Source organism: Giraffa tippelskirchi, chromosome 12 (assembly GCF_054371585.1).
Source record: "Giraffa tippelskirchi isolate mGirTip1 chromosome 12, T2T-mGirTip1v1.2.pri, whole genome shotgun sequence".
Lineage (NCBI taxonomy): Eukaryota > Metazoa > Chordata > Mammalia > Artiodactyla > Giraffidae > Giraffa > Giraffa tippelskirchi.
The window spans coordinates 34,867,430-34,886,194 of NC_137286.1; the positions used below are offsets into that span (position 1 = coordinate 34,867,430).

The window sequence follows — 18,765 nt, forward strand, 5'->3', positions numbered from 1 at the left end:
ACAGTAATATCATGTAGTCTGCAAACTTTTATGACCGTTCGTGGACTCTACGTATGACAATAACAACAACAGAAATACACAACAACATTATCAGTAGTACTGGATTTTATATGACACAAGAAAAGTACAAAATGCTCTGGAGAGTCAACAGACACAGCACATATGGTTGGGAGAATGGAAGTACTAGAGGATAGACATCAGAAAATAATTTTTGAAGCTGAAGGCGGTATTTGAGAAAGGGCCACCAAGAAGGTGGCATTCTGATAGATAAGGATTTTCCTAGGAAAAGACAAAGTGTTTCACACAGAGAATGAATAGCATGAACCAAGATAGAAAAGGTTGGGTACAAGATACATTTTTTTTTCCCCCAGAGACCAATTTAGTTGGGAATGTGTAGATTGGTAACAAGAGAAGACTCCTGAATGTTAGGCTTAATATTTAAATAGATTTAGAAGACTGATTCAAAAAGTCTTCCTTTAACAATTCAAATTACTTTAGTGATTCTTTAACTTTTTCTAGAAACTTTTCTATTATGCTTATTATCTAAAATAATCATGGAAATTAGCGATTTCTTCTGCAAGGAACAAAAAGTAAAATCTTGACAGCTAAATGGGCATGCTTAGATTACTTGGATTGGGAAAGGCTGAATTTGAATAATCCTAGCACTGCATCCTGGAGAAGGCAATGGCACCCCACTCCAGTACTCTTGCCTGGAAAATCCCATGGACAGAGGAGCCTGGTAGGCTACAGTCCATGGGGTCGCTAAGAGTCGGACACGACTAAGCGACTTCACTTTCACTTTTCCCTTTCATGCACTGGAGAAGGAAATGGCAACCCACTCCAGTATTCTTGCCTGGAGAATCCCAGGGACAGCGGAGCCTGGTGGGCTGCCGTCTATGGGGTCGCACAGAGTCGGACACGACTGAAGCGACTTAGCAGCAGCAGCAGCAGCAGCACTGCATCCCTATACTTCTGGGAATATGTGAGGCTTACAATAGTCATGCAGGCATACATATTCCAATAGCTAGAATAATCAAGCAAACTGGGGGGTAAAATAATAGCATTCATTAAGCTCCTAATGGCTTCCTATGTCTGGTGGCTCAGACATAAAGACTTTGCAATGCAGGTGACCTGGTTCAATCCCTGGGTCAGGAAGATTCTCTGGAGAAGGGAATAGCTACCCACTCCAGTATTCTTGCCTGGAGAATTCCATGGACAGAGACGCCTGGTGGGCTACAGTCTATGGGGTGACAAGAGTTAGACATGACTGAACGACAAACACTTTCACTGTTTTCTTAAGCTCCTAACAACAGGCATTCTGCCAGGTGATTTACATAAAATATACTTGATCCATCAAATAACCCCATTTGGGTTTATGGTAAGTGAGGCTCAGAGAGCTCAAATAAATTTTTCAAGGTTACCAAGCTAGTAAGAAGCTCAGCTAGTAAAATGTAGACATCAGTTTGAACCCAGGCCTGTCTGATCCCCTATTTTCCCCACTGTTCACTTTTGTTTGTACCACACAAAGGAGGTTAGAATGGTAGTGCTGTGATGCATGCATCGATGAAAAGGGTTGAATATTTAACACAGGGACTTTAATGGTCTGGAGAAAAATCTGACTGAAATATTAAAAACTGGGTTTAGAATGCTTAGAGATCAAGACCAAAAGAGATCAAGTTTAGGGTTGTTTCTTGATTCAGTTTGAACAATGATCACACTACAGAGCTTATTTAGGAATATCAAGGGAGCAAAATTCCAGTTTTGATTTGGAGTATACTCCAAGAGAATATGGATATTTATCTGTATTCACTGATGTATTTCAAGTTCCTAAAACAGAGACTATTACATAGTAAGCACTCAATAAACTTTTCTTGAAATAATAAAAGGTCATGTAAGGGGTATTCTCATTTGAATACTCTTGATGGCCCTGAGATGACAGCAGAACAGCAGGTTTAAGAACCATTCATGTTGTTAGCATAGTCTCTTTCAACTCAATGGCAAAAATAAGCAACTATCAAAACAACAAATATATAAAAAAGCAATAGTTGTAAAACAAGAGCATGATTTTACAAAGAAAGGCAGACAAAAGAATGAAAAGATCCTTTTGCATTAGAGATAGCATCTAGCACTTTCTGGATAATCAAACTTCAGTGAGACAGAATCTATAATTTTGACCTACTGTTTTATTTCAAACTGCTGTGAGCAGTATATCTAATGACTGCTTTTTGAAAAAGAAAACGGTTATCTAATCTAAATATTATGAAAAAATGGACAATCTCTTTTTTTTTAATGGCAAGTAATGGAATGAAATCCATTTACTTAAAGAAGCAACAGAGTACACTTACAAAAGTCTTTATTTTTCTAATTTTGATAATATGTTTCTATTAGAACATGCAAAGAAAACTGCAACAAAGAGTTGTAAGAAGAAGAAAAAAAAAAGCCTTTGGAAGACAGCAAGCTGCTCTACGAAAACACTTTTAAAGAGAATAAAAGCAGGTTCCATGAACTTCCCTCTATTTTTCACAAGGTTTTCTAATATTTCTTTTTTGATGGAACCGATGAATAACTGCCACTTATCACAAAACATCTTCTTTCAGATATGTGCTTTATAAATTGCTTTCTTCTGAGCAGACAATTCTTCAAGTTGCTCAAGTCTCTCAGCTGGAACAATTTTTCTTATTTCTATTATACTGCATTTCTTCCATAGAGTGGTATAAAGACCAATTTTAAAAACTCCTTTGCTTTCCAAAGATAGTTTCTTAAAGGCACTACTACTGTATTTCAATCAATATTTTAACTTACCTTTTCTCTATTTCATCTAATTCCACAAGCTTTACTCACTTCAATAGTTCTTAATGCTGTAGTTTAATAGTTTAATTTGTCAGGAGGCTCATATATTTTCCTCTATAGTACACTAACAGGAGATAATGAACATGTTTTTCTAATCAATTAATTAATACTTGCTTGAGGCAGTCTACATGTTCCTAACCTTTTATTAATAGTAACACAGACATAAGTGTGTCCTGTCTTTTCAGCTTTTGCAGAAACTCTGTAGTCCTTGAAAAGATAACTCACTGACTTTAGGGTCTTAGCTTTTTTGTCTTTATGTCTATAAAAGGTCAAAATATATCTTTTTCCTTACTGTGACATTTAAGTTTTACAGTTGTTTAAACATTTTAGTGTAAATCACATTGTCTAATAAACTCTAAACAAACTAGCTTTTGAAAAGAACTAGAATTAAAACAATTGCAAATTCTGAGGGTAGATTAGGTGAGAACCCTAAAGGAAAAAAATACAAAAGCCTTTTGTATTCTTTTCAATATTCTTAAAAGACATTACAGTTCACTTGATAGATATTCTAAAATTACTAAAGCTGTTGAGATTTCATAATCACCAAATAGATTGACCCTTTCAGTACCCTCACCACCTACTAAGTATTGTGATACTTAGCCAAGTACGTGGCTTTTTGCAAAAGCCAAGAAATCAGACTGTTGAGTGTTACATGTAGTTTCTTACAAAACATTGAGAATATAGGAAAATTGAACGTTCTGGTACATATTTTTTGTCCTTCATGAGCCAAATTTCCCCCTTATTTAAAATCTGAGCTGAATTTCAGGATCCCTGCACCGTGCCTTAAAACCACAAAGTGTAGACACCATTTTTAAATCGGTGCTGAGTGCGTGTGCATGCATGTGCACGTTCAATCGCTCAGGTGTGCTGGACTCTCTGCGACCCCATGGACTCTGGCCTGCCCAGACTTCTCTGTCCATGGGATTTCCCAGGCAAGAATACTGGGTTGGGTTGCCATTTCCTACTCCAGGGTATCTTCCTGACTCAGAGATGGGACCCACGTCTCTTTACAGGTTCTGTCCTCTGCCTGAAAACAACTTCCTCAGCTTTAAAAATTCTTATATGTAACTTACATGTAACCTCTGTGAAAGTCGCACTGTAGTACATTTCCCCCCTTTGTAATTTAATTAAATCAAATTTTAAAGCTGAGGAAGTTGTTTTCAGGCACAGGGCAGAACCTGTACCCTAAAAGCAACAGGTCTAAGGATTTAAGACACCAATCACATCAGTTAAGGTAACCTGTTAATTGGGTATATTTTCACTCTCGTAAGGTGAAAATGCTTCATAGTTTACGTAAAATATCGAGTCCTGTAATAAACAACCTCTTTAAGAATAGACACAGAGTTCCTGTGGCATGTCAAGGCAAAGAATACCGCTATACCACTCTAAGTCAAGGTTGGACTTGAGTTGGGGAGCAGGGTGGGCAATTCATGAGTCACACAAGAAAATATGTCATCTTGCACAGATGGGTAGAAAATTTTAACAGGAGGTTTCGAATTCTTTGAAGATTGGGGAGAAAATTTTCACCTTACACATGGAATCAAAACTCACATGAATTCTGACTGGAGGCTGGTGATAAGCACAACTTCGTGGAATAACCTAATTTTTTCACATAAGACACAACCCCAAAGCTTTAAGATACCATCTGTGCATATGGCACCAAGCATCACCTCTTTAAGCCCTCGCCGGCACGGGAAATGGGTTGGACACCCCAACCTATCACCCTACCCCCACAGGAAGTGAGTTATGTCCCCCCTCCCCCAGGATGGCCTTCCTCCCCTCCCCCAACCGGAAGTGAGGCGCCCCCATTCAGTCGGCCTCAAACTGAGGCAAACCAGTAACAGCAAAAGAGGGGTGATCTTCAAGGGGTGAAGGGTACCTCCACTGTGGCCACCCCCAAGCTCGCCTTGCTTACTGACCTGCTGACGATAGGGGTAGACAGGGGCCCGAGGCCTAAAGAAAGTCCCTGGCACACAGGACAATTCCCTGAGCCCCTCTCAACCGCCTTCACTCTTCTCACTCCGTCGTCTCACAGCTTGACAAAAATTCCTCCGCAGTACTTTATACTGATGTCTTTTCTTTCCCTTTACCTAATTGCTTAACTGCCTTCCATAGGTAACTTCTTTACTCGCTGCATTTAAAATTTTTCCAGTGAGGAGAAAAATGAAATATTATTCCCCTTACCTTCAGAAAAATGAAGGGATTATTTTGTTCAAAGGCGGCGAAGGACTACGTGATTACGTAAGGTGAGACTTATTTTCGCGAAGGTTTCTGGGAGATGTAGTTTTTAAAATTAAGGCCTGCAGAAAGTATTGGGCTTAAATTGGTGATTACTATGTGCTGGAGTCCTTGAAGACACATATTCTGTATTCGACGGTAGGCTGACGTAGGGGGCTGAGGCACCAAATGAGCCAATACGTCGTTCCCCTTTTCCGCTTAAACGTAATTGAACTGAAATTTCCCTTCACGCCCGCCGAAGGTCCTGGTTGTCCCTCCCTCTTCCTTTGGCCACGCCCCCTCGGCCAATCAGACGTGCTCTAGATCTCTTTCCCGGGAGGTAGGAACGCGAGAGGTGGGGCCTCACGGTGACTCCTCCCGTGGTGCTGAGGACGGCCTGGGAGAGGGCCCGTGTGCGCGCGCGCGCGTGTTCGCTCAAGGAGCGCGGCGGGAGTGCGCGCGCGGAGAAGCGGCGCGCGAGGCTAGGAGGAGGCGGGCTGGCTGGTGGGCCGGGCGGGCGGCAGGCGGCCGGGAGCGCGCGGTGGACTCGGCGGCGGCGAGTAGTTAGTTAGTTGTTGTTAGTCAGTGTCAGTTGCTCGGCGGCGGCGCCGGCGGTCACCAGGAAGGGTACAGGACGGTCGGCGAAGGTGGTCACCGCGGCGGCGTGTGAGCCCCTCAGGTAACGGGGGCAGGGTTGTCCGCGTCCCCTCCGATCTCTTCTGTCCTCTCGCGCCGGCTTGTGGGACTAGGGTCGCCGACGGGTAAGGGGGATGACCTGGGGGAATCCGGGCGGGGCGGCGCAGGGTCTGGGTGGCGCCGCCGCGGGGGCTTAGGCGGCTTGTGTCTTTGGCCCCGTGCGGGCTCTCCGGCCACGGCCACCCCCGCGCCCCGCCGTCCCCCGGGCCCGCTGGCGCCGCGCGCCCCCTGCCGCCCCCGCTCCCGCCCCCTCCCTCGGTGGCTGCGGTGGCGGCGGCCCCGGTGGCTCGGCGCCCCCCAGAGGAGGGAAAGTTGGGACCTGGCGGCGGGGGACGCCCCCGGGCGCAGCTGGAAGGCTGCTGGGGAAAGTGAAGCCTGGAGGAGGTGGACGCGGTGAGGCTAGAGCAGGAAGGACGCCTCTCGCTCCTGCGAAGTCTGCACGGACATCCCCATCCACCTCCAACCCCGAGGATCCGGCGCAGCCTGGCCAACAGCGCCAGGGCGAAACCCGGTGGCTCTTTGCCTGATCACTTCGCTCTGCGGTTTGTGAGCCCCCCTAACGTGCGGGTTTGCTCGGTTATTTGGGGGTTTTGAGTGGTTCGTGAGGTCAGTCTTGTATCTCCTTTGCCCTTTGATTCGTCCATTCTTGCAACTTTTCTTTCCTCCCGCGGTGAGGACTTGCCGTCTGAGCCCCTTTTCTACCCTCTCCCAGTCGCCTGCACCATCCGTCTGAGAGCTTGAGGTCTTTTTTTTTCGTCCTTTGACTGCGTGAAAGACTGCTGAGAGCAACAGGAAAGAGGAGCCCTCCCACCATTAAATGTTACTTTTTTGCAGTCCGTTGTGTTTTTAAGATCCCCGTTTAGGAATCGGAGAGCTATGGAGTGGAGTTACTGGAAGACTGGCCTTGAGGGGGTAGTGAGGAGAGCTAAAGGAAAACTATGATTTCATTTCTATTGGCCTTGTTATAGAAAACTCAATACATTTTTCTTCTGTGTCTGTTAAATATGGTAAGATTATATATGAAAGTCTGATTTTAGGTCATTGTATGATGTATGTCATCAGCTCTTCACCTGAATTGGGATTGCCTTGAGGATTCTGTGTTGGGGCCTACCTCTTAACTTGTTCAGCCACGATGTCTTTTCTTTTTTTCTTGATAAATGGAATGATGTGGTAATGTGTATAGTCGGAGAACCCATATTGCTGTCTGCAGTGTAGAAGTGAAAACCATGAATTACCCACAGGGGTAAAACTTTCTATGAGCAATCTTGAATACTTGCTTCATGATGGCTTCTCCTGTAATCTCAGAGCACTTCTAGATAGCTCAGTTCACTGACTACCTTAATTACTTTCTAAAGTGCCTGCTTCTCTTTGGTGACTCGTTTAGTAAACTATAATGGCATGTATGGTATATTTTCTTGGCTTCAGAGATGGGAGTTGTACCCTCTGCCCAGAGATGAACAGTTAACAATGGAAGCAGAATTCATACCATTACTATGTGTTTTGGCTATGACCAACTCACAAACTATGTGAAAAAACAAACATCTTTCCGTAACTGTCAGAGGGGAAGAGGGGGAAATATTTTATCATGTCTTTATTTTTGGAGACTCTAACATGCCTATATTAATGTGGGAAAAATGTCAAAGTATTTTCTTTAAGCCTTTTTGATGTGTGGCCCTCTTCTTCACCTCTGACCCTCCATTTAGGGTTTGACATTTATGTTTGGCTGTGCTCCAGGATGGGAAGAAAAGTATTTTGGTGAAAGGAGAAGATAAGATCGCTTTGAACTATTATGATACTGTGACTATTCATTTTACCCTGTGATAGTACAGAGAAACCTCCTCCATAATTTTTGCACCCCATTAACATTCAGTCAAAATTTATTTTTAAGAGTCTACCATGAGGCCCATAAAGAAATAATGTCACTTCATAACTGTTCCTGACAATCATGTTTAAAAATATGTTCCTGGAATGTTATATGTGTTCTCATATAAACATTTATCTTTGTACATTTACGATAGTGTAAATATTTAAGTCTGAGAGCTTAAAAACTTTTATTTGCTTATTTGCATACATGTTTTCCAACATCTAGCAGTGCCAACCATATTTGCCAAATAAGCATCAGCCATAAATTCATGCTTTGGCACATTTCATATAATAACTCTTCTAAATTGCTCCATGGTGAAGCATCATGAGATTAGCATTTGCTTCATGAGAGAGATTTGTTGTTGTTTTTAACTGTAATGATGTTCTGTTTAAGTGGAACAGGTGCTGGGCTCTAGCTGTTTGTGTTGAAACCTGCCAAATCATACTCTTTTGTTGGATGGGTTATTTGAGTAATTTAGGAACCAAACTGTGGCCCCTGGCATGCCAAGTTGAGTTCAAGGCTCCATATCACTGCTGCAAATTCCTGTTTTCACTGTAAGAGGTGTGTATGATGAGCTTTATTTTCTTATTACTGTTCTCTTTACTGTAATTCCTGCTTCCTAGCATCATTCTGATCCTTTCATTACTGGAGCTCTTGGAAAAAATCTAGGTTCTTTCTTTGCTGATTTGTTTTCCTTGGAGAAATTCTAGTAACTTTCAGGCCGGGAATAGATAGTTCACATTTGTTCAGCAAATATTTTGAGTGCCTTTTAAGTGGTAGGCATGGTGGAAATCCCTGAGTATATGTAGAATGATATGCCTTTTTGCAAGGCGCATATAGTTCAGCAGCAGAAGATAGCTGATAACAAATAATTATAATTGGAGTGATATATAACAGGTGTAAATGAATTCCTGTGGATAGAAGCACAGAGGAGGATGGGTGCTTGGGAATCTTGGGAGGGGAGTGCCCTGAAATGCATCTTAGTGGGTTACCTCAGCTAATCTTCAGAAATAGACAGGGGTTAACTAGGTTCGGAAAAAGAGAAAGGACATTCTAGACCAGTGCTGTTCTGTAAAAATATAATAATGTTAGTCACAAATGTAATTCATATATGTATTTAAAATTTTTCTATTAACCCCATTAAACAGTAAAAGGTGAAATTAATCTTAATAATATATTTTATTTGATACATCTAAAATATTTCAACCTGTAATCAATATAAAAAGTTTTATTGAGATATTTGGCATTCTCTTTTTCAAACTTCAGAATCTAAGTCTTCAGAATCTGGTATGTATTTTACACTTACACCATATCTCAGCTGGGTCTAGCCTTGTTCAAGTATTCAGTAGGCACATGTGGACAACAGAGTTTAGAACAGGGGATGAAGAAGTGTTAAGAAGTCAAATCACTGAATGCCTTATGAACCAAGCTAAGGGGCTTTAACTTTATCCTTAAGGCTGTGAGGATTTAGTGGGGCGGGGAGTGTGGGGAGGGAGTCAGGGAATTATGCTGTGATAGAATCATATTTGTGTTCTGGGCAGTGAGGTGAATGCTGGATTAGAGAAGGGCAAAACTAGAAGCAGAACCAGTTAGGAAGCCATTCCTGGTGAGAAATGATGAGAGAGATAGAAGAGGGGTGGATGTATAAGAGGTTTAGGAAGTATTATCAACAGGATAGGGTAAATAATCAAATTATAGAGTTGAGCAAGATTGAGGGTTTAACATGATTCCCATGTTTCTGTTGTGAGCTACTGAATGGGGCAGACAACTAAGAGAAGCCAACCATCTGTGCCAGATAGACCAAAGTTGAAAAAGGAAACTATGAGAGATTTGTCACGGAAGCTGAGGGAGAAGAGCATTTCAAGGACTAGGAGTGGAGAATGCTGTATCTCGCCATGCAAAGGCCAAGTAAGATAAAAATTGAATAAAAATCCCCTAAGTCTTGATGATTAAGTCATTTGTTACTTCAGTTGGAGCAGGTAGCTACATTGTAATACTTTTTGGGTGAGGGGATTGAAGAGCCAATGACAACTAGAAATGTAGCTAATTGTGAGAGATACAGTGTTTTCAACAAAGGACTGAACAAATAGTATAGGTGAAGGAGATGCAGAGGATTTTAGAAAAGTTTACTGTCTCTCCCCCCTTTTTAAAAATAAGAGGATTTGGGGCATATTTATTTGGGCTTGTAATGAACCAATGGAGAGGAGAAATTGAAGCGGGGGGAGGAGATGGATAGGGGGCAGAGGTGATTGATGGTGCCAGGCATTGGGAAGCAAAAATAAGGGATGGGATCCAAAGCATAGGTAGAGAGGTTGACCTTGATTTTCCTTTTTCATTGAGCATGAAGGGAAGAGATGAAATTGAAGGGAGTGTAAATAAGTTTCTAAATGATGGGGACAGGAGGGAGAATGAGTTGATGTGTCTTCTAACATTTTTGAGTACCTGCTTAGAATGAGGGGGAGCATGATAAAATAGGGGTTCTTAAAAAAAGAACATGTCAATATATAATAGCTTTAGGGAATGGGAGAGAAATAGACACATGACTAGGATAATGAAAAAGAACTGTTAGGCAGCACAGAGGACCCATTTGAGGTTATAGACCTCGGATTTGTAGGGATACCAGTTTGCATGGATTGATTTTTCTCCAGCACTGATCACTCTGGGTATAACTGAAGAAATTCACAAGAGCTCTAAAGGTAGGTACTGTTATTCTCCTTGATTGTAAGATAACAACTGGGGTTCAAACCCTGGTAATTCAGGTCGAGAGCCCAGGCTGTTATGCACAGCTTTGTACAGATGCCTGCTTGGTAGAGATACCTGAAGGGCAGTTAGCTGGGCGAATTAATGATGTTAAAAGGCTGTGACTGGAGTAAACTGTGGAGTCCAGGTTGGATCATGAGCAGAAATCATAGAGAGGTGATTCAATTGGGAGAAACTGGGAGCTAGAGGTCAGTGTGAAGCCAAAGAGCTAGTGAGGAGGGAGCAAAAGTATTAGCTTTTGTTTATGGCTTACCTACTACTATGTGTTATATACTTTAATGCCTTATTTCTAATTCTAACAAAAGTGTTATTAACCTTAACATCCATCCCTTTGTCATTCCTCTTGAATGAAGAAACTGAGGATTTAAAAGGTTAAATTACATGTCTAGAGACACACTCTCAAGTGATAGAACTGAGATCCAAAGCCTATTCTTTGTTCTCCAAACTGTAGTCCTCTCTAGTGAGGAGTAAGAGAGAAAATGCAGTAATGATGCAAAGTGGTAGAGCAACACTGGGATATTAAATTTAGGACTTCAAAGGTGTATCATTCATTTATCCAATGTTTGTTTAGTGTTAAGTGTGCTGAACATTGTTCTAGGTGCTGAGGTTATAGCAGTGAACCAAACAGACAAAAATCCATGCCCTGATGGCTTTTGCATTCTGGAGAGAGAGTAAGACAGACATTAAACAAAATAAGTAACTTGTTATACAGTATTAGAAGGTGATGGATAAGTGCTGTAGAGAAAAATAGAGCAGGCAAGCAGGACAGGTATGCCAATGGGTATGTGCACTTTTAAAAAGGATGTCTGGGAAGGACTTGGTGAGGAGTAAGCAAAGGATTTAAGAAGGAGGTAAGGGGGCACATTAGGTGGAAGAAACAGTTTTTGCATTGGCCCTGAGGCAGAAGTGTACTTCATGTATTCTCAGAACACTAGGAGGCCAGTGTGCCTGGACTGGAGTGAATAGAAGAGTAGCCAGTGAGTAGAATAGAAGAGTAGAAAGTGGTTTAATTCAAGAAATAACTGGATCCAGATTACATAGAGCCTGTAGAACATTGGAAGAGCTTGGGTGTTTACTTTTTGAGATAAAAACAATTACAGGTTTTTAAGCAAAATGACATGGTCAGATTTATGCTTTAAAAACTCCACTCCAGCCATGTGTTAAAAGCAGTCTAAAGAAGTGAAGAGGAAAAGCAAGAAGATCAGTTAGGAGGCTCTCTTTAAAAATCTACTTGAGAGTTAGTGGTGTCTTAGATTAGAAAATTGATAAGAAATGATTGGATTTGGATATATTTTAACTTTTTATTTTGAAATAATTTTAGATTTATAGAGGAGTTGCATAGATAATGCATAGAGTTCCCTAATGTCTCAGCATTATTGACATTTTGGACTAAATAAACCTTTGTTGTGGGGGTTGTCCTGTGCTATATAGGTTGTTAGACAGCATCCCTGGCCTCTGTCCGTAGGTGGCAGTACCATCCCCCTGTTGTAACAATCAAAAATGTCTTTGGATATTGCCAAATGCCCCCTGTGGGGCAAAATTGCTCCTATTAAGAATCATTGACATATACCCTTCACCCTTTTCCTCCTAATATTGACATCTTACATAACCACAGTACATTTGTCAAGCTAAGAAATTAATATTGGTACAATGCTTCTGCCAAGCTGCAGACTTTGTGTTTCACCAGTTTTTCCACTAATATCCTTTTTCCATTGCATTATCCAAACCAGGATACTACATTGCTTTTAGTTGTCGAGTCTCCTTTGTCTCTTCTAATGCATGAGTTTCTTGGTCTTCCCTTACCTTTTATGACCTTGATACTTTTAAAGAGTACTGGTCAAGTATTTTTATAGGATGTTCCTCAATTTAGATTTTCTGATATCTTCTCATGATTAGTTACAGAGTTTTGAAGAAGAACACCACAGAGTGAAGTTCCCTTCTTATTACGCCTTCTTATCAACATGGCATCAGTGGACAATCACTTTGGTAAGGTAGTTTCTGCCAGATTTTTCCATTAGAAAGTCATTACTTTTCCCCTTCCATACGCTGGTCATTAGAAGCAAGTCATTAAATTCAGTGCACACTCAAGGGGAGGGGAATTAAACTCCACTTCCTGGAGGAAGATGTATCAAAGAATTTATGGACATATATTAAAACCACCACAGTAATTGGTAAATATTTTGAGGGAGATACTTTGAGCCTTTGCCAGTATCCTGTTTCTGCTACTTTTAGCATTCACCAGTAATCTTGCCTGTAGTAATTATTGCTATGATGTTCTAAATGTACTGTTTATTTTCCCTCATTCTTACTGCATTTACTAATTAGAATTCTTCTGTAAGGAACGTTTGTTCCTTCTCTATCTTTCTGTTTATCTAAATCATATCAGTTCTAATTCGTGGATACTTTATTCTTAGGGTTATAATTCAGTTGGTATCATTATTTCTTTTGTTGCCCAAATTATTCCAACTTTGCCCATTGGAAGCTCTTTTAGGTTGACTTCTGTGTCCTTTTGATATGCTCCTGTCCTTTGTGTGTGTACATGTTACACTTCTTTATTCTCTGGCACTCCTAGATGTTTCAGGCTTATCTTGTATTTTTTCCTGCCTCAGCCCTAGACTCATTTCTTTTCACGAAACTCTGATTCCTTTTATTGGAGAATGGTATTTTGAGGACAAGATCTGGATGCTAGGTGTGCTTATTGTTAGTGGGATATCACTTCTGCTAGATGCTCTCTGTGGACAGAGCTAGGAAATATATGTATGCTTACTAATCTGTGTATCCACACATATCTCTGTTTATTTCTGTATGTAAAATATATCTCTGACTCTAACTAGGTATGTTTTGATCCAACAGGGTTTGCTGATGAATGTGGAATGTGAAAAGAGAGACATCAAGGATGACTCTAAAGCTTTTGGTTTAATCAACAGGAAGGGTGGAGTTGTCATTTTCAGAGACGGGAAGACTATGAGCAGAGCAGGTTTCTGGGTAGAATTCAAGAGTTCCATTCCAGACTGGCTACATTTTTGAGTTGTCTAATAGACATGCTAATTGAGATGTCAAGTCAGCAACTGAACAAATGAATCTGTAGTTCAGAGGAGGGTGATGATCCAGGTTGTATACATTTAGAAATATCAGTATAGGTGAGATCACCTGAGGAGTTGAGTGTAGCTAGAAAAGGGGTTCAAGGACTGACCCCAGGGCATCCCAGTCAGAGAGATGAGGAGGAACAGTTCTGTAAAATGATAAGGATTGGGGTGGGGCTCTAGGATGGATTTCATATCTATTACTAATAAACACTTTTTCAGTACCTATTATTTGCAAGACACTGAGCTGTTTCAGGAGTTAGCATTGAGCCATAAATTTATAATCTAGGATGAGACAAATTACAGACTGAAAAAGAAAGTAGCAGTGGAAGGCAAATACCAGATAATGGTTCAAATACAGATTAAAAAAGCTTGTTAGAGGACATAGGCATCAGAAAAAATGAACTCAAGCCCGTGCCAGCTACATATAAACACTGATATAAATATGTATCAGAGAAGAAACTTGTCAAGGTTTCATGCACACACTAGCAATTATCAAAAAGAAGAATCTCTTCTGTATGTTGATCTTGGTTTCTTAAGTTGCTTCTGGTCTTGGTCCCCTGCCATTATAAGGCCTCAGGTTAGTAACTGTGCCTTTAATCATTGCTATCAATTAAACTGGTGAGCTGGTTAGGAGAGTTTCTGTTACACTTGACTTTTTAACTTTTATCTCTCTACCACCTTTTCAGAATCAATGGGATTAGACTTCAGACTGTTTAAAAATTTGTTCAGTGTAAAATCAAGCAGAAGTGACCTTCATCTTCTGTGAACCTGTGACACTTTTGACTACTTCTTTCATGAATAGTCTTCAGTTCAGTTCAGTTCAATTGCTAAGTCATGTCCGACTCTTTGTGACCCCATGGGCTGCAGCACGCCAAGCCTCCCTGTCCATCACCAACTCATGGAGATTACTCAAACTCATGTCCATTGAGTTGGTGATGCTATCCAACCATCTCATCCTCTGTCATCCCCTTGTTCCCCCTCCTTTAATCTTTTCCTGCATCAGGGTCTTTTGCAATGAGTCAGTTCTTCGCATCAGGTGGCCAAAGTATTGGAGTTTAAGCTTCAGCATCAGTCCTTCCAATGAATATTCAGGACTAATTTCCTTTAGGATGGACTGGTTGGATCTCCATGCTGGCCAAGGGACTCTCAAGAATCATCTTCAATACCACAGTTCAAAATCATCAATTCTTTGGCGCTCAGCTTTCTTTATAGTCCAACTCTCAACATCCATATATGACTACTGGAAAAACCATAGCTTTGACTAGATGGACCTTTGTTGGCAAAGTAATGTCTCTGCTTTTAAATATGCTATCTAGGTTGGTCATAACTTTTCTTCCAAGAAGCAAGCATCTTTTAATTTCATGGCTGCAATCACCATCTGCGCTGATTTTGGAGCCCAAGAAAATCAAGTCTGCCACTGTTTCCATTGTTTCCCCATCTCTTTGCCATCAAGTGATGGGACTGGATGCCATGATCTTAGTTTTCGGAATGTTGAGTTTTAAGCCAACTTTTCCACTCTCCTTTTTCACTTTCATTAGGAGGTTTTTTAGTTCTTCCCTTTCTGCCATAAGGGTGATGTCATCTGCATATCTGAGGTTATTGATATTTCTCCCTGCAGTCTTGATTCCAGCTTGTGCTTCCTCCAGCCCAGCATTTCTCATGATGTACTCTGCCTTAAGTTAAATAAGCAGGGTGACAATATACAGCTTTGACATACTCCTTTCCCAATTTGGAACCACTTGGACATGTCCATTAGACATGTCCAGTTGCTTCTTGACCTGCATACAGATTTCTCAGGAGGCAGGTCAGGTGGTCTGATAGTCCCATCTCTTGAAGAATTTTCCACAGCTTGTGATTCACACTGTCACACAGTCACAAAAGGCTTTAGCGTAGTCAGTCAAGCAGAAGTAGATGTTTTTCTGGAACCCTCTTTGTTTTCAGTGATTCAAAAGATGTTGGCAATTTGATTTCTGGTTCCTCTGCCTTGTCTAAATCCAGCTTGAACATCTGGAAGTTCACAGTTCATGTACTGTTGTAGCCTGGCTTGGAGAATTTTGAGCATTACTTTGCTAACATGTGAGATGAGTGCAATTTTGTGGTAGTTTGAACATTCTTTGGCATTGCCTTTCTTTGGGATTGGAATGAAAACTGACCTTTTCCAGTCCTGTGGCCACTGCTGAGTTTTCCAAATTTGCTGGCATATTGAGTGAAGCACTTTCACAGCATCATCTTTTAGGATTTGAAATAGCTCAGCTAGAATTCCATCACCTCCACTAGCTTTGTTCGTAGTGATGCTTCCTAAGGGCCACTTGATGTCACACTCTAGGATGTGTGGCTCTAGGTGAGTAATCACACCATCGTGATAGTCTGGGTCGTGAAGATCTTTTTTGTATAAATCTTCTGTGTCTTCTTGCCTCGTCTTCTTAATATCATCTGCTTCTGTTAGGTCCATATAATTTCTGTCCTTTAATGTGCCCATCTTTGCATGAAATGTTCCCTTGGTATCTCTAATTTTCTTGAAGAGATCTCTAGTCTTTCCCATTCTATTGTTTTCCTGTATTTCTTTGCACTGATCACTGAGGAAGGCTTTCTTATCTCTCCTTGCTATTCTTTGGAACTCTGCATTCAAATGGGAATATCTTTCCTTTTCTGCTTTGCCTTTCACTTCTCTTCTTTTCACAGCTATTTGTAAGGCCTCCTCAGACAACCATTTTGCCTTTTTACATTTCTTTTTCTTGGGGATGGTCTTGTTCACTGCCTCCTGTACAATGTCACGAACCTCTCCATAGTTCTTCAGGCACTCTATCAGATCTAATCTCTTGAATCTATTTGTCACTTCCACTGTATAATCACAAGGGATTTGATTTAGGTCATACCTGAATGGTCTAGTGGTTTTCCCTACTTCCTTCCTTTTAAGTCTGAATTGAGTTCATGATCTGAGCCACGGTCAGCTCCAGGTCTTGTTTTTGCTGAGTGTATAGGGTTTCTCCATCTTTTGCTGCAAAGAATATAATCAATCTGATTTCGGTATTGACCATCTGGTGATGTCCATGTGCAGGGTCTTCTCCTGTGTTGTTGGAAGAGGGTGTTTGCTATGATCAGTGCATTCTCTTGGCAGAACTCTATTAGCCTTTGCCTTGCTTCATTCTGTACTCCAAGGCCAAATTTGCCTGTTACTCCAGGTATTTCTTAGACACTCACATTTGTCATTTTATTAAATCCCAATGCAGTCATGGAACTTTAAAAGTAATTTAAATGTGTAACTTAGTAAACCAAGGTTTTAGTAAAATATTTTAATTTTAGGTCTGTTGCACTAAAAATTGATAGGCTTTCATTGCCAACCATTAAAAGGTGATACGGCTTGAGATAGGCAGATGTACTTACTGAGTAGTAGTTTGTCAATCACTCTCTAGGAACTGTAAGAGAAATGAGGGGTATATCTACTTTATAAGCATAAGGGGCAAAAAGATCACAGGATTTCATTCTCAATTTTGCCACTGAATGGTTGGCAAAGCTGTTAACCATTTGTATGTACAGTATGTTGTATTTATTAATTGTGACAAGCTTTGTTGTATTCATATGCTGAATGAAAAGAAACTCTACCTTGAGTGCAAAGACTATGTGTTATTAGCACAGTGCCTAGCATGAAACGGATACTCAGATGGTTGTTGAATGAAGGAATTACATAAAATACTTGACTCTTACGTTAAGACATGAAGAGTTATTTAGCTTGCTCAAGAAGCCTTAAGATATTAAAAACTGTGTGTAATTCAGACTTAGGGCAAAGTAAAATAACTGTATGTTAACATTCTCATTTTAGCCTCAGCCAAACAAACAATGGACTTCCCTGGTGGCTCAGATAATAAAGAATATGCCTGCAGTGCAGGAGACCAGGGTTCCATCCCTGGGTAGGGAAGATCCCCTGGAGTAGGGCATGGCTCAGATGAGGAAGAATCTGCCTGCAATGTGGGAGACTCAGGTTCAATCCCTGCATTGGGAAAATCCCCTGGAGAAGGAAATGACAACTCACTCCAGTATTCTTGCCTGGAGAATTCCATGGACAGAGGAGCCTGGCAGACTACAGTCCATGGGGTCACTAAGAGTCATGATATGACTGATTGACTAACACTTTCACTTTCAAACAAACAATACTACTCTTAAAAACATGATCCTTATCTTTCAAGTAATTCATAATCCTGTCCTCCATGAGTAGTCAAGAATTCTATTCAGGAATCAGACTGCCTGAATTTGAATCTTGGCTCAACTGATTACTACCCATGGGATCTTAAGTTGGTTTAAATGTGCTTCAGTTTCCTCATTGTAAAATGGGAATAATACATATAACTACTTGATGGAATTGTGAGGTGAGATAACAATATGTAGCAAGCACATGTTTGATATACAGTGTTCAATTAACTTTAACTGTTATTCTAAAAATGTTGAGAGACTAATATTTTAAAATTTTGCATTTTCTAGAAAATCATGTTTGCTGAGTGATAGCTAAAGGGAAAATAAAAAAAAAAACCTCTGTGAACAAGAAAAGAAGACTGATGGAAAATAAACTTATAGTAATGTGTTGAAACTATGAATGATAGGTTTTCTACTTTTTGCTATCTCTATTTTTCCTCTCTTAATTTGCTTAGGAGATTTTTATTAACTATTTTACTATAAGACACTGGGCTTTCATGAGCATCTTACTTTTTAAGAGTCAACATTGCATTGTGGTTAAGAACATGGATTCTGGACTCAGACTCCCTGAGACTGAATCACCTTGGGAAAATTACTCTCTCTGCCTGAGTGTTCTCATCTGTGAAATTGGAATATTGATAGTACCTACCTCAGAGAGTTCATGAGCTAATAATTGAACAACGTTTAAAATAATGCATGGGTGTAGTAAGTGTCTTGTGTTGTTGAATAAAATAAAAAATGGTAGAAATATAACATTTGAAAATTAATGAAAGATTTTAGCTTTAGAGTGTATTTTTAGGTTCATCCATACTCAGCAGACTATTTCTTTTCTTACCGTTGAAAAAAGTTTTCCTGTTAATCCCCTCTGTCTGCCTTCATGGTAGAGAAGCAGGAAAACAGTTCTCTTGTAAATCCTTTATATGATAGGAGCACTTTTCATAGTTTAGAATTAGATTCCCCCCCACACCCCCGCCAATAATTTTCGTAAGAGATTGAGTTACTTTTGTTATTACAAGACAAGATGCTGTGATGCACCTCTTAAATATTTTGAAATAATGAGTTGAATATTTCAAATGCTGAGAAACTGTCTTCTTCCCAGGTGTG

At 40.5% G+C, this 18,765-nt stretch overlaps 3 protein-coding genes across 19 annotated transcripts in view; 2 read left to right on the plus strand and 1 right to left on the minus strand.

Annotated features, from left to right (window-relative positions):
- The window catches only part of HMG20A (high mobility group 20A), a 65,097-nt gene extending 60,027 nt beyond the window's left edge, over window positions 1-5,070 (minus strand). For 2 of the 3 annotated variants that reach the window (XR_014071124.1, XM_081549540.1), the window contains exon 1: window positions 5,035-5,070. The gene's annotated coding sequence lies outside the window, so the exon portion shown is untranslated. Of the gene's footprint in view, window positions 1-4,769; window positions 4,884-5,034 lie in introns of those variants that run through there. The other variant, XM_081549539.1, reaches the window with a different exon arrangement.
- Window positions 5,071-5,530: 460 nt separating this feature from the next.
- Window positions 5,531-18,765, plus strand: part of PEAK1 (pseudopodium enriched atypical kinase 1) — a 315,488-nt gene continuing 302,253 nt past the window's right edge. For all 13 annotated transcript variants that reach the window (XM_081549532.1, XM_081549533.1, XM_081549531.1 and 10 more), the window contains exon 1: window positions 5,531-5,746. The gene's annotated coding sequence lies outside the window, so the exon portion shown is untranslated. The remainder of the gene's footprint in view (window positions 5,747-18,765) is intronic.
- On the plus strand, window positions 8,021-18,055 carry LOC145529339 (uncharacterized). Of its 3 annotated transcripts, none has more exons than XM_081549542.1 (5): window positions 8,021-8,188; window positions 9,376-9,535; window positions 12,284-12,373; window positions 13,241-13,364; window positions 17,294-18,055. In XM_081549542.1, exons 2-5 carry the CDS (start codon window positions 9,383-9,385, stop codon window positions 17,383-17,385), a joined length of 459 nt encoding a protein of 152 aa, XP_081405668.1. In that variant the 5' UTR covers window positions 8,021-8,188; window positions 9,376-9,382; the 3' UTR covers window positions 17,386-18,055. The 3 variants fall into 3 exon arrangements, with proteins under 3 accessions (XP_081405668.1, XP_081405670.1, XP_081405669.1); XM_081549544.1 differs by having other exon boundaries at window positions 13,241-13,319; XM_081549543.1 differs by lacking the exon at window positions 8,021-8,188 and adding an exon at window positions 8,894-8,914.

Excerpts from the sequence above, each read along its gene's own strand:
- LOC145529339 (XM_081549542.1), top strand. The coding sequence starts at position 9,383 with ATGGGGCAGACAACTAAGAGAAGCCAACCATCTGTGCCAGATAGACCA. Across the intron at positions 12,374-13,240 it reads ATCAGTGGACAATCACTTTG|GGTTTGCTGATGAATGTGGA; the intron begins GTAAGGTAGTTT and ends TTGATCCAACAG. Across the intron at positions 13,365-17,293 it reads GAAGACTATGAGCAGAGCAG|CCTCAGCCAAACAAACAATG; the intron begins GTTTCTGGGTAG and ends TTCTCATTTTAG.